Source organism: Macaca fascicularis, chromosome 1 (genome assembly GCF_037993035.2).
Source record: "Macaca fascicularis isolate 582-1 chromosome 1, T2T-MFA8v1.1".
Classification (NCBI taxonomy): Eukaryota; Metazoa; Chordata; class Mammalia; order Primates; family Cercopithecidae; genus Macaca; species Macaca fascicularis.
The window spans coordinates 178,127,209-178,141,633 of NC_088375.1; the positions used below are offsets into that span (position 1 = coordinate 178,127,209).

Consider the following 14,425-nt stretch of genomic DNA (forward strand, 5'->3'; position numbering starts at 1 on the left):
AGCTGAACAAAGCAGCAGTTTTATCAGCTTCTTGGAAAGAAAACCTTCTCAGTTCTGGATTTTTTTTTTTTTTTTTTTTTTTTTTTTTTTTTTTGGTATAGCCTTAAATTGGCTATACCACTTGGCATTCAAATGACATGGCATTCAAATGACAACAAGGAGTATTTCAAATTCATTTACTGGATTAGTCAGTAAATAGGTATTGCATGCCAGCTGGTCATGTGCTGAGGGCGTCCTCAGTGCTCTCACTTTAGTAATGCCGCTGTGGAAGTTCTTGTCACATTCCTGGTGGGTGGTTGTTCCCAGAGCACGCATCTTTAGGGGGGCAGAGACCACATCTTATTAACTTCTGTAGCTCATAATTCTCCCAGTGAGGAGTTTCCCCCTTCAAAGGAGAAATTTTCTCCCTCATTTTCCTGCCACCCATTGCCATTTGGAAAACTCAGTGGGCCGTGGAGAAGCCTTAGATCTCTGGGAAAAGAAGTCTGAGTTGTACTTCAATTGGGTATTTTGTAATGCCGTTTACTCCCTGGATACTTCTAAAACGAAAATGTAGCCTGTAAGGACAGCACATAGAGAGGAAATCAACTACAAATTAAAAAGTGATTAGTGAGTGTTTAGGCAGAAGGTCAAAGGGATTAGTTTGGACTTCAAACTTTTCAGCTTTCAAGGTTTGTATTCAGTTACAAAATTACATCCCTGAATTATTTGTGCAGGTGGCAGCTGTCAGATTTGAAGAAAGTTTCTGTGTTTTACAAAAGGAACATTGACAGGACCGGGAATGGGGAGTGTGCTCCCAGGGTGAGGGTTGTCCTATCCACAGCACCCTGGAACGGCTCCAGTCTTGCTCAATGCAAGTGACAGTCCTCGTCTGAGCTGACACAGCCCTGTCCAGGTTACCCCAACCACCTTAGTGAGGAAACCAGTCAAGCCAGTTGATTGGCATCATGTAAACAGCTTGATAGTAGATTTTCAGGACCGGGAAGGAAGATAACTCATCTTTGTTAAATTTACCTGCCTTCTGATATTTCATCCTCACAGCTTTTCAAAGTGGATATTGGCATCCTTTTTTTATAGTTGAGGCTCAGAGAAATGAGGCAATTTGCTGGAGATCACATAGAGCGTCAGTGGCAAAACTGGTTTTCAAACCCAGGGCTGAGTTGCTTTCTTGAGATCTTTGCTCTTCCTTACTTGGAGCTTTCTTTAGGGCAGAAATTCCCAAGAGGATCCCAGCAAATGGGGTAGGGGTGTGCTGAAATGGATCCCTTCGCCCTTGGGCAGCTGGGCCGGGTAGGGCATGGCAGCTGAATCACTGAGCAGCAGTCTGCTCAGCTTGCCTAGGAGTGTCCTATAGAGTATTTTCTAATATTATCATTATGTGGAAAAGGCTGGAAACTGAAGGTAAGTGTCTTATTCTTAGCCATCCGGCCTAACCACCCATCTGAGACTTGAAGCTGGTTAGGTTCCCTGTAAATAATTCCTCATGGAATTGTCTACTCTTTATTAGGGTATGGGATGTTGTGCTGTTTTGGGGGATTGCATTAAAAAACAGGATTTGGGATGTGGGAGACATTAGGTTAAAATTTAGAAAGTAGGGAGAAAACGATCCACAAGTCCTAGAGTGTATTTGGTAGGGAGCCAGGTCTTCCAGATTTTGGTTTGTTTCCTATACATTTATTCAATACACATTTGTTGAACTCCCACTATATGCCAGGAATCTTTCCTTGTTTCAGGGACACAGAGATGAATAACATAAACCCTTTTCTGAGGATCTTAGCTAGTGCAGGAGATCTTTGGGACAGGAATAATTACAATGTTAGACAGTGGGAGGCCTCAACATTCCCATCAATTAAATGAAAATAAATGACATTAAGATCTCTTACAGTTTTAAACTTTCATCAGGATATTACTGATATGTGCCTAACTCCATTTTAGTAAGATTTATGATGCCAACAAATATCGGATGGGCTTTAATTTTTAACTCCCTTCTCACCTTGCTTTTATTTTTTATTTGTTAGAATTAGTGGGCTTCTATCAGAAGATTGTTTTTGTTTTGATTTTAGATAGCTATTGCTTTTAAAAACACAACTCTCCGATATTCCCATTTAGTATCACATAGAGAGCTATAAGTTGGGTCCACTGTATCTTCTGAAGGGTAACCATGCAATTTATTAAGATAAGCTGTTTACCTGACCAGTAAGGTAGGTGTTCATTTTGACCTAACCACCAGCCTCATGGAATCAACTTGCTAAGGGCTTTCTAGTTCAGCAAGACTTTGTTTCAAATCCCTGTTCATTTTACTGTATGACCTTCGGCAAGTTACTTAGCTTCTAAGCCTCGGTTTCCCCATAACTAAAATGCAAAAATGAACTGCCTTGCCCTGACTTGACATGGTCTTTGGGTTTATAGTTGAAAACATAGATAGGAGGCTCACTCTTGGTTAAGATTAAGACATACACATAAATCCATACACACACATAACCATATACACATGTCTAATGTGGCCATTACTTACTATGGGAGATGGTACGGAATCAAGAGTTATTTTCTGTTTTCATAGGTTTATCCAAGAGTCATTAACCAAGGACTCTTACTCTCTACAGCAAGGATAAAGTCAAATGTTTACAAAGCCAGGCAATTAAACATGAATGACTAAAGTAGACCAGGTATAAGAAAATTGACAGCACAAGCTCAATGAGAATGGCAACCCACAGGCAGCCTGCGTGTCAGGGAGACAGTGAGGAGTGGGTGGCTCCTGGAGGATGTGTATATGTTGCATGCAGGAAGGCAGCCGCTGTTATTACTGCCTGCATTACCACACACTTTAGAGCTGGTTTAAGAAGCTGGGAATCTGGATGTTATCTGCCTGTTATTAAATGTTAACAACTAATTTAAAACATTTTAAACCCTGGGTGGGACAAACGGAACATCTCTACAGGCCAGATTTGGCCGTGGGCTGCCAGCTTGTGACCTTTGACCTAGATCATGGGCCATGTAGCTCGGTGGTGTACCTGGAGTGCCCGTGGATTGCTCACCAGGGTGATTTTGTTCTTGCAAGGCCTCCCATAATGCTCACCTCTTCGCTTTTGGCACTGCATCTGGCTCCAGTCTTGCCTTTTGACTATCTCGGACTTTGGCTATCCCTGGTGTCTGATGTCCTGCCAATCCACAGGTTGTTTATTCTGCCACGTGGACGGGGTGTTTTGTGTACATCTGGGTAGCATGGCTTGGGTGGGAGTGCACATGCTGAAGAATGAATGTTTAACTGCTGGAAAAATAAAAATAAATGTATTTTTCTCAGCCTTATAGACTTGCCTCCCATACAGCCTCATGTGATCTTTTGAGAATATATGGCAGGGTTCCCACTGTGATATTTCTTCCCTATGTCAGGGTGCTGGCTCTTGCTAACCACTGTTGAAGCCCCATTTGTCTACCCAAGAAGTCCCTGGAATTATAGGACTTCATGAGCATGCTTTTCCCTGGAGATTAGATTGCGTATGGGAAGTGGCTGGTGGACCCATGGCTACTTGCATGAGTTTCAGACAGAAATCTGGTCACATTTTACCCGCATGTAAAAGCTTTTGGTGGCTCCCTGTCACATATAAGAGCAAGAACTAACATATTTTATAAACTACATCTTAGTCCTCCTAATCAACTCTTTACATTGGGAATTAATGTGCCAAGTCTTATTGTACAGTGATAAAAATAAAGTTCACAGAGTTAAGGTCATACCGCAAGCATGTCAGTTGATAGGAATGGAATATGAAATCTTGTCTGCCTGACTCCAAAGATCATGATTAAATTGGAAAAAATAAAGAAGCAATTAATGCTGTTAGAGTGGGTTACATGGCTAAGTAAATCCTTTGTGGGTGAGATATTTAAGTCTTGAAGGATAAATAGGAGTTGTTTTAATTCAGATGTTAAAGACATTACTTCATGGAGTTGTTAGGAAGATCAAATGTGATGGTTTATGTAAGAACTCAGAAATACTTTGCATGGATGGAACTATTGCTGTGTCTTAACTCTGGGCAGCCATGTTGCAAATGAACACCTTTGGGTCATAAGGGAAGCTTATGAGGCAGAGAGAGAGTGGCTGGATCTGTATGGTTCTATCTTAACATCTAAAGAGGAGCCTTGGTTTCTGCCCTTGTCCAAGGCCAACATACACTTTCAAGAGTTTCGTAGCTGACTTTCTAGGTTGCTAATATGTGCATAGACATAGTTCATGTGTACTTAGCAATAAAGGCTAACTGGTCCCATCTCTGAATGAATTCTAGAGCCAGACCGTTCTATTACATATCTTGTTTATGCCTCTTCTCCTCAGAGTGGATACTGAAACAAATTACAATCTCTCTGACCTTCGATCTTTCGTCTATATCCTAATAATTAATTTAGAAAATTGTTTTGAGAATTAATTGATGTATCCAAAGCTCCTGGCACATAGTAGGTGCCCAATAAATATATACTTACTGTCATCCTTATTTAAAGAGGGATCAAAAAGAAGGAGGTCTTGGGAAGTGACTCAGCTTTACCTGGGATAAAAGGATTATGAGTCCTGTTTGCTCTGGTAGTTGTGTTTCACTAGAAATAAAACACCTCATTTGTGAAATATATAATGATGACAAAAAGAGGTTTGGAGCTCTTTCAGTTAAAGATATGAACCATGAGTTGCTGGTCAGTTTGTTTTATTTGCAGATGAATGTAGCAACCCTTTAAAAATCCAACTGAAAGGGCCAAAACAGCCAGAGCTGGGGGTTTTAAGGAGGCTGATGTTAATTATTTTTACAAACAAAATGTTTTCACTGTAAGCACTTTCAAATAAGAAAGGACACCCAAAGTTCTTTTCAACACCCATGGTTAAACTAAAACAGGTTTCTCTTTGTCATGGAAGCTGAGACTTTCAGAAGGCAGGGAACTCAAAAGGACTGCAGTATTTTACTCACCTTTGTTTTCCCCAGCACCTAACACGGTACCCAGTACTTAGGAAAGAGCCATACTTGTGTGTTGAGTTGGACTAAAGACCTTGATTTGGGGTCAGGAAACCCGAGCACTAGGACTAGATCTGCCACTGGTTTCTTCATTTCTACCACGTAGTTGCTTTTGGTTCCAACAGTCTTCTTTTTGTGGAGAAAGGGCCTGAACTTTCCAGTACTGAAGAATGAGCAATTGCCAAGGAAGACCTCCAGACCCAGAATATTGCGTGTTCACACCAGCCAACAGCAAGTGTTTTTCATGGCAGCCTGTTTCAAAGGTAGAAAAATGCCTTCATAGTAAACTTAGTTTTGTCTCATCTGGATTGTGTCCAGTCTAAAAATCTGGACAAATATCGTAAACCAAAGAAAGTTTGCACACTTCTAAGACCAGTAGCAATTAATTACTTTAAAAAGAAGCCCTGTCACTTACAAGCAATGTAAATATTTGTATTTTGAACCTCTAAGTAATAGTTGTGTTGACCATTCTGGCCTTAAGTGATTTAAAAAAATCAGTGAGTGATATTTTAACAGGGAATATGTTTATAAAGAAAGGGAGGGTCAGGTCATAGAGTAAGAAAATATGAGCCAAAAGACAGACAGATGTGGGTTCGAAACCCAGTGACCAATTTACTCACTTGGGGGACCTTGTACCAGTTATGAAACTTCTGGCCTCAGTTTTCTGTTGAGTATAAATGAAAATAATAACCCACAACATTTCATAGCTATTGTGGATATTAAGTTAATTAATTCCTCAACTCTAAACTCCTTCAAGGTCCAGGGTCTCCAGTCTATATTTTGAATAGCTGGTCCAAATTGGGACCATTGCTAGCTCTGCCTTTTAGGTGGACTGATGAACATTTCTGATCCTCAGTTTTTCCATTTGTAAGATGGGTAGAACAGTGCCTACTCACAACTCTATACTGTAGGTAAGATGTACAGAGTTCTTTTTTTTTTTTTTTTTTTTTTGAGACAAGGTCTGGCTCTGTCACTCAGGCTGGAGTGCAGTGGCACAATCTTGGCTTACTGCAACCTCCGCCTTCTGGGCTTAGGTTATCCTCTTACCTCCTGAGTAGCTGGGACTACAGGCAGGTACCACCACACTCAGCTAAGTTTTGTATTTTTGGTAGAGATGGAGTTTCATCATGTTGCCAAGGCTGGTCTCGAACTTATGAGCTCAAGCAATGCAACTGCCTCAGCCTCCCGAAGGGCTAGGATTACAGAAATGAGCCACCGCAGCTGGCCTTGTCACAGAGTTCTAATAGCTGCCCGATTTGAGTAATTATGCTATACCAGATGCCTACTTTTGTGCAACCAGTATTATTTTGTGGGTAGATGTGTAGGCTTTCTGCAGATGTTAGTTTAATTATTATTCTCGCAGATCCTGGACTTCATGTATTTTATAATGACTATAGATTGTTTCGAGTGGAAAAATTGAACAACTCTGGAAAAGGACATGAAGGACTTGGTATGTAGGAGACATGAAAGTGCCTTCCTGGTGCTCTGATTTTGATCAGGCAAAAATGCAAAGATTCCTTCCTCACTCTTCCCCTCATTCTCTTCTTAGCCTCACCAAGGGCTTTCTGAAAAGCACTTTGTGAGAAGGAGGCTGTGTTTAATTTTGTGCAAAGGTGAACTGTGGCTGCAGGGAGCAGGGCTTTGGGGCCAGGTCACTTGGGTAACGCTTCCCACATGAGTTTATCAATGGGTGGGCCTCAAAACTTAGTCTGTGTTTTTTTACACTCCACCCCCAAACCACCCAACCTGCCCCAGTGTTAGTTTTTCAAAGCCAGAGAAGTTTCAAAGGTCTGAACCCAACACAGGGGCCTTTCTTCATGCTTTGATTTTATGCCCACTAAGTGTTTGTCAGTGAGTTCATATTTCACCTCCTCTGCAACCTACACATCCCAAGAAATCCCCAGAGGTATAAGAAGTTAATTGATCCTTGATTAAAGGAAGGAGAAATGCTTGAGTCTGGGTCTCAGTCTGCACTCACTAGATATTTTTGTTTTGTTTTTTATTTTTGGTCATGCTTTGCAAAAATTTTGTAATGCACCTTTTATTACAAATAAATGTAAATTCCAGGCTATTGCCTTCAGAGTTTGATGAAATTAGTTACCTAACACATGTGTGATACACAGTGAAAGTTCAGTGAACTTGAGCCAGTGCCATTCCCTTGATTGTTCTGAACAGTGCCTTTTCCATGAGAGGCCATGAGATTTGCTGAGCTTCAGTTAATTTACTAATACTTATAGGTGCTTCCTTCTCTGAAGAGTGACTCACTTTATAGAAAGCACCCAAAATCAAGAGTCAGATCATTTGAAACCTGTTCAGCTCCATAACTTACTTGCAGAGTGACTGGTAAGTCACTTTAATCTCTTTGAACCTTAGGGTGGCTTAATGTATTAGTTTTTATGACTGTTTATCCTATTAGCCTTTGGACCACTTGAAGGTTGGAACTTAGCCTCTTTCATTTCATTGGCCCAGTCAATGCCTAGACCATGATAGGCAGCCAGGTCTGTCAGTCTACAATAGTTTATGTGGGGACCCTCAAGACAGTTTGGGCACATAATAACTGTTTAGTAAATGTTACCTATTATTATTCTCTGTGCTGTTTTCCCCTTTCTTTCCTTCATTCCCTTCATCTCTTCTAGCTCTATAGCAAACTTTAAAATTGTATTTGTTTAATACCATCAGTTTTGTAACTGGCAGTATTGAAATCCCTAAACTGCACTGATTTTTTTTGTGTGTGTGATTGTACTTAGCCTGTGGACTCTAGAAACCCCTCCTACTATATAAGAGTTAACTGAAGTCTCCCACCCTCTGTTGGACACCTTGAAAGACTCTAGTAAAATGGTCTTTGTGTCCTTTGTACTCTATGCATATGTCAGTCATCACACTAGAAATAATTCAGTGTTCTTGCTTTTTTGACTGTCTTACAACACTGTGAACTCCTCCAGGGCAGGTACTATGATGTATTCACTTCCAGAATTCCAGTGTCTAGCACTGGGAAATTTCTCGAAGTGAAGTGATAAGGGACTATAGTGATTGGTAATAAAGATGGTGACGGTATTGGAAATAAAGATCATTGGAGAAGAACAGCCTCTTCTCTGTGTCCTGGAAGGGCAAGGCACAGTGTTATATCTCTTAAGGACTAGTTGCCTAGTTGGGGGGATGTTTATGCTTTTCCCATCAACTGAAGGAAATCTGTGGTTACTCTCTCTTCCTGGATCAAAATCAAGATTTGACTGGCATCACCCTCAATAATACCACAAGTTTATAGGGGAGACAAAAAAAACCCAAAAACCATTGGGTTTTGTAAATGCCATCTCCATGCCTTTCAAGAAAATAAACAGAACATATTCAGCTCCAACTTCTTGTCTGTTTGTGGTCTTCATCCACATAATCAGAACTGGAAACCCTCCCCAAGCCATAGGCAAAGAAAGAGGAAAAAGTATTTGGACTGTTCTCAGTTTAAAAGTGGGCAAAGGACTGACCAGATTTTCTTCCCTTGCCTTCTCTGTGAGGCTTTCTTCCCCTGCCTTCTCTGTGAGGCTTTCTTCCCTTCTCTTTTTAACATTCATTGAGTGTCCTCAGTGTGCCCTGGACTCTATGCTGACATTACTCAGTGCTATTGCCTTGACTTTCTTCTCAACTGATTTTGATGATATGTGTCTTCCCCTACTGGATTGTAAGCTTCTTGAGGGCAGGGTCTGGGTCATCTTTGTATTCCTTGTAACTTAATATATGTAGTTAAGACTCAATAAATATTTGTTGAATGAATGAATGAATGGATGCTTTAATTTTTATATAATCCCAACCATGCTAAAGTTAGATTTCATTCTTCCCATTAAACAGATGAGAAAGGGAGTTTTGGAGACGTGAAATAAGTAGTAGGGAGCAGAGTCGAGATCATTAACCCAGTTCTGTCTAACTCCAAAACTCTTTTATATGTGTTTTATTGTCCATAGAAACATATGCTTTACAGGCCTATCATGTGAACACTATTAAATATAGAAGCTGGAGGCCTAAGAGTGGAGTGCAAATGTAGGGAACTTGGGGTCTGTTCCCTTCCTGAGTTTATTAGCAACACTTTGGCTCCTAGGCACCAGAGCGACTGCAGCTCAACTTTTAAATCTCAATATGTGGAACTTTAAAAGCAGACTATTAATAATATCATACTGCTGGCTTCTCAGCTACTTTTCATAGCCAACTGGGTTGCATTTCAAAATGTTTAGGCAGTGGCACGAAGATGGTTCGGCACCATATGGTATCTCTCCCCGGCCCCTAAACCCTAAAGATCATTTCTAAGCCAGAACATTTATCCACTGCCTTTCCCTGCCCCCTCTCCTCCATTGCAGAGACAAAGTTTTAAAACCTAATGGCTATTGCCTGTCAGGGCCCCTCTGTGTTTACTTTGAGAAGGTCAGGCACAATACTGTGGTGTGTTGCTGTTCTTTCTTTTCAAAGCACCAGTATGAATTTGATAAAGTAAATTGTTGTTCTAGCAGGAAGCAGTTAGGGGTCACAAAATAAATAGCCATAGAATTCAAATAAATCCAAAGAATAAAACCAAATAAATCCATGTGTTTATGCACAGTGATACATAAATACACTTTTTAGAAAGTGAGCATTTTTATCACTGCCGGTCTGAACCAAAGTAATTGAAAAATTGTGGAGTTCATGGTACTTTTTTTTTTTTAGAGGTGGTCTGGGACTTTAACCAACATGACATGAATTTAATTCTTTTTGAAAAACATGAAAAATGGGATTTTATCTTTTAAACAACTGTTTATGTTGGGATTTTTCAGCTAATGAAATTCACATTTGGATGAAATCAATTTGCAAAGTTAAATTAGGGATTTCAGCATTTGGAGGTGGACTAAGAGATCCTGAATGAGCTCAGTATTCTCTCGGAGTCTCTGTTCCCTCCACTTGAAGGTGGGTGATAGTGCTTAAATAATACTTCAATGCAAAAATGGATATAAAGAACCCAACACATTGTGAGTGTGCATTCAATAGTGGCTGTATTCGCCACTGTTTTGTTTTGTTTTTTACAGTCCAGAAGTCTTTTATTTATTTTATTTTTTTAACACCTACTATACCATGAATTCATAGGGAATATGTTCCAGCAGCAGGCTTCTTCCCATTGGTTCTCACAAAGTGTGCTTCTCTCGGTAGAGCAGGCTGGCGCTTCAGTTGAACTCTTTGGCTTCTTTCTTTTTCTGATCATTTTCCTTCATGTTTTTTAGGAAGTGCTTGGAGTGCTTAATGTGCTCAGTAGGCACATTAATTCTCTTGGCAATAATCTTGCCCTTAACTTGTTTGTTTACAACAATGCCAATGGCATGCTAGGGAACGCTGCAGACTCTTCTAGTTTAGCCATGGTAACACTTGTGGGGCATTCTTTTTAGAACAGTACCCATTCCCTTAGATGTCTACAACATCGCCTTTATCACAGATTTTCATATACATGGCCAAAGAAACAACTCCATATTTTCTAAAAGGCCTAGAGAACATCTGTTGGGTGCCTCTCCTCTTTCCCTTTGTGTTCGTCATTTTGGTGAATTACTGGAAGATGGCAGTTCCGGCTGAAAGGCCACCGTGTTTCTGGTAGTCTTCCCTAGTTCCAAGATTTGTAAAAGAGCTAGTCATTTTACTTTGCGAAGTGTCACTGGAGCTTGGTATTGCAGTTAGGTAGTTTGGGAGGAAGAGGTATTTTGGTCTAAGAGAACAGCATGAATCCACAGTCTGTGTGTACTGGTTTCTTGGAGGCTTACTGAAGAGGAGCAGCAGAGCATGAAGCTGGAGAGATGTCCAGGTCATGGGAACTCCTAAAGTCATACTTAGAGGCTTTATTTCACCCTGTGTCATGGGGCGCCGTTGAAGAGGCTTTAGCAAGGCTTTGACATGCTCATGGTCCAAGCCCTTCAGGAAGCAAACTGGTGGCTATCTGTAGAAGGGAATGGGGGCCATGAGCCTGATTAGGAGGCTCTTGTAGCATCCAAACGAGAGTTATCATGGGCCTTTGCTTTTTGAGTCAGGGTTTTGAGGGACTTTTCTTGGCAGGTGATGGAATCCATTTGTCATGACCTTTGAGAGAATAGTCTGAACTGGTCACTGATAACCAGCAGCAGCTGCAAGAGCCACTTGGTGCTCCTGGGTGCCCTGGGCCCTCTATTCAGGTCTGCAGGCAGCAGGGCCAAGCTCAGCTCTGCTCACTCTTATTGGTAGTTCTTTGAACAGTGAAAGAAAAGCCTGGGAAAATGGCATTCATGAAGCAGCTACTTTGTGCCAGGCACTGTGCTAGAGGTTGTGTGTGCATTGATCTCCTTTAGTCATCACCACAACTCATTTTACTGTGGGAAAAAACTGGGACTCAGGGAAATGGAGTGGGAACTAGAGGTCAAATCACTTAAGAAGTGATGGATCTGGGGTTCACATCCAGATTTTTTGACTCCAAGGCCTTCACTACCCCAGGCAGCACAGTCTTAGTGAACTTCTCAAAGGGGAAGTGGTTGAGAGCTAAGAAATGAATGCACTTGGAGGCATAAATCATTAGATTCGGGGCTATATTAGTAAATGTTACGATTTGGGCTTTAATTTTAGCAGGGTATCGTAGAACTGTGGGAAAAGCCCTGCTCTGGCTCCTTCACTGCCTACCTCCAAGCTCTTGGGGAAGAGAAGAGGATAATGCCTCTCTCCTCATAGGGGTGTGGAAAGGAGGAACGGCGATGTGCATAGCAAAAGCTCTCTCTAGGCTGTAGATCTCTACAAATGGAAGGAAAGATTAGCACTCTCAGTGATATTTAGGATGGTCTTTGCTTGAGGTTCCTCTCTGGCACTGATGTTTTCCCCTTCCTTTTTTTTTCTCTCCTGGTATATGCTGTGGTTCCACCTGGACCAGCGGGCCTCCCCTTCCTTATCATCGAGACAAGCACCATCAAGCCTTACCACCGAGGGTTTTACTGCAATGATGAGAGCATCAAGTACCCACTGAAAACTGGTGAGACAATAAATGACGCTGTGCTCTGCGCCGTGGGGATCGTCATTGCCATCCTCGCGGTAAGTGTCCAGACTCTGCTGTGGTGGATCCTGTCTGACTTCTCCCTGTGTTGTCATATTACAGAATGTCTGAGCCAACAGAGATTTATACCAAGTAGAAGCCAACTTTCTCTGGCCTGTATTTAGCCAAGAAGCAAGGTAGTTAATCCTAAGAACAGTAAATGTAAAATAAGTGCTATCACCCCCATTATACAGATGTGAGAGTTAAGACATACTCAAAGTCTACAGCTACAGAAAATTTGGGTTCGGCCTGTGCCCGGCTGATTTCAAAGAGACTTACAGTTCAGGAAGGCTAACCTGTCCAGATGAACTGCTCAAGGGGATAGGCAGTTAGCTTATCTTGCCTACTCTGGATCAAATGTAAGCTGCTGATGTTACGGGTACCACATTTCATGTAGTTTTCTTTTGACTTGCCTACTCTGGAGGTTGGTTGTAAACTTTGAGACCCCTCTTTGTTTTTTAATAACATCATAAACCAGGCACACAATCAACAGCTTGAATTTGGGGAGGGGGAAGGGAGGCTAGTAGAATTCTTTCCAGCCTTTAAAAGAAAAACAGTTCGTTTGGCAACTGTAGTAGTTTCTTAAAGGTGGACTAAGGATCTTTGTGTTCAAAAACTGAAAAATGAAAGGTCTAGTTTTCCCATGTGCTCCAAATTGACAGTTGTGGGTTTCAGTTTCTAGGAAGAATGGCTTTCCCTGAAAAAGGTGTTTGTCAGGGAAGGCAAATAATTGCACAGTATCATGTACTGAGGTTTGAACAGGTGTTTTTGAAAGTTAGAGGATCAGTTAATTGAACACTTCAAAGGAGCCCACTATACCCAAGAGTGTGGTGAGATAAGAAAAGCACAGGGACAGGAATGTCACATGCTCGTCACTCTCTGTGGCATTATTCCCAGCTTGCCTAGTGGGCTGCTCCCAGGCACAGGGCAGTGGAAAGAGACACTCCTCAGAGCCTCTCCTAGCTATGTGAATTAGGTGGATCTTTGATTTCTTTAACCCTCAATTTCCTCATCTGTAAAACGAGATTGCTGTTTGGATTCCCTCAAGGGGATCGCTGTAAGAATCAAATGAATGCCATAAGACCTGGAATTGCACTTTGCAGCAGTGGGCTCACTGGAACATTCAGAGTCTTTTAGTTGGGAATGGTTCTGGTTTTCTCACCAGGCCCCAGGATGGGCAAAGGAAAATGCTAAAGTAACTTCTTTAGAGTTCACGTGTCTCCTCCCATCTTTCCTTCCCCCAAGCAGAGCTTCAGGTCAGCAGCTCTTTGCTTGCTGCTTGCCAAGGCCTGTCCCTTTCTCCTTAAGGGATGTCACCTTTTCTTAGAAAAAATGTGCTTTTGAGAGCTTCACTGTGGCTTGCCCTTTCCTTGTTTCATGTTGATATTTTAATTACGATGTTTCCTGACCTCCCAGGTTTTCTTGAAACAGTCATGTGCTGTGGCCTTGTTATACAATGAGCAACAGCATTGCTTCCCCAACCCATACAATGGCAGCAAAATGGATTAGATAGTGCTTTCCTATAGTTCCAGAGAAACATAAGCCAAGAAATTACTGCAATAATTGTTATCGCTTGTCCAGTGCAACTGTATATGGGAGATACACTTGAACAATGTGGATGCATTTCACCCTTGAAGAAACCCCAAGAGCTAGGTATTCTTGTGGTTTTCAGTTTAGCACAGGGTTAAAGGCACATGCCCTGGTTCAGACCTGAACCCATCTGCTGTGGACCATGTGGCAAATTACCTTTATGGCGCCCTGCCTCGGAAATACATCTGTTACGTGGAGATACTATGTCTACTTACTAAGGTTTTGAGAATTAAATGAGCTAATGTATATAAAGTAATTCAGTGCTTGGCACATACGGTATGCCCAGTAAATGTTAACTATTTTTATTCTAAATGAGTAAACAGAGTCAAAAAATGGTGAAGTGACAGCCAAACATTATATCTGGCAAAAATATAGTAAGGAGGCCGGGCATGGTGGCTCAAGCCTGTAATCCCAGCACTTTGGGAGGCCGAGACGGGTGGATCACAAGGTCAGATAGAGACCATCCTGGCTAACACGGTGAAACCCCGTCTCTACTAAAAAAATACAAAAAACTAGCCTGGCGTGGTGGTGGGTGCCTGTAGCCCCAGCTACTTGGGAGGCTGAGGCAGGAGAATGGCGTGAACCCGGGAGGCGGAGCTTGCAGTGAGCTGAGATCCGGCCACTGCACTCCAGCCTGGGCGACAGAGCGAGACTCCGTCTAAAAAAAAAAACAGTAAGGAAAGGAACCCCAGCCTTAGCTACACATCCCCCACTCTTTTCTTATAGTGATTTAATTAGAACCCAGGTCTCTTGACTCTCACTCCTCTTTGCAATTTGGATGGTGTCCACAACAAAGGAA

At 41.7% G+C, this 14,425-nt stretch overlaps 1 protein-coding gene across 1 annotated transcript in view; it reads left to right on the plus strand.

Annotated features, from left to right (window-relative positions):
• Window positions 1-14,425, plus strand: part of PLPP3 (phospholipid phosphatase 3) — an 84,182-nt gene that overhangs the window by 29,717 nt on the left and 40,040 nt on the right. Inside the window, exon 2 of the mRNA XM_005543252.5 lies at window positions 11,878-12,035. Coding sequence (XP_005543309.1) covers window positions 11,878-12,035 — 158 coding nt within the window. The remainder of the gene's footprint in view (window positions 1-11,877; window positions 12,036-14,425) is intronic.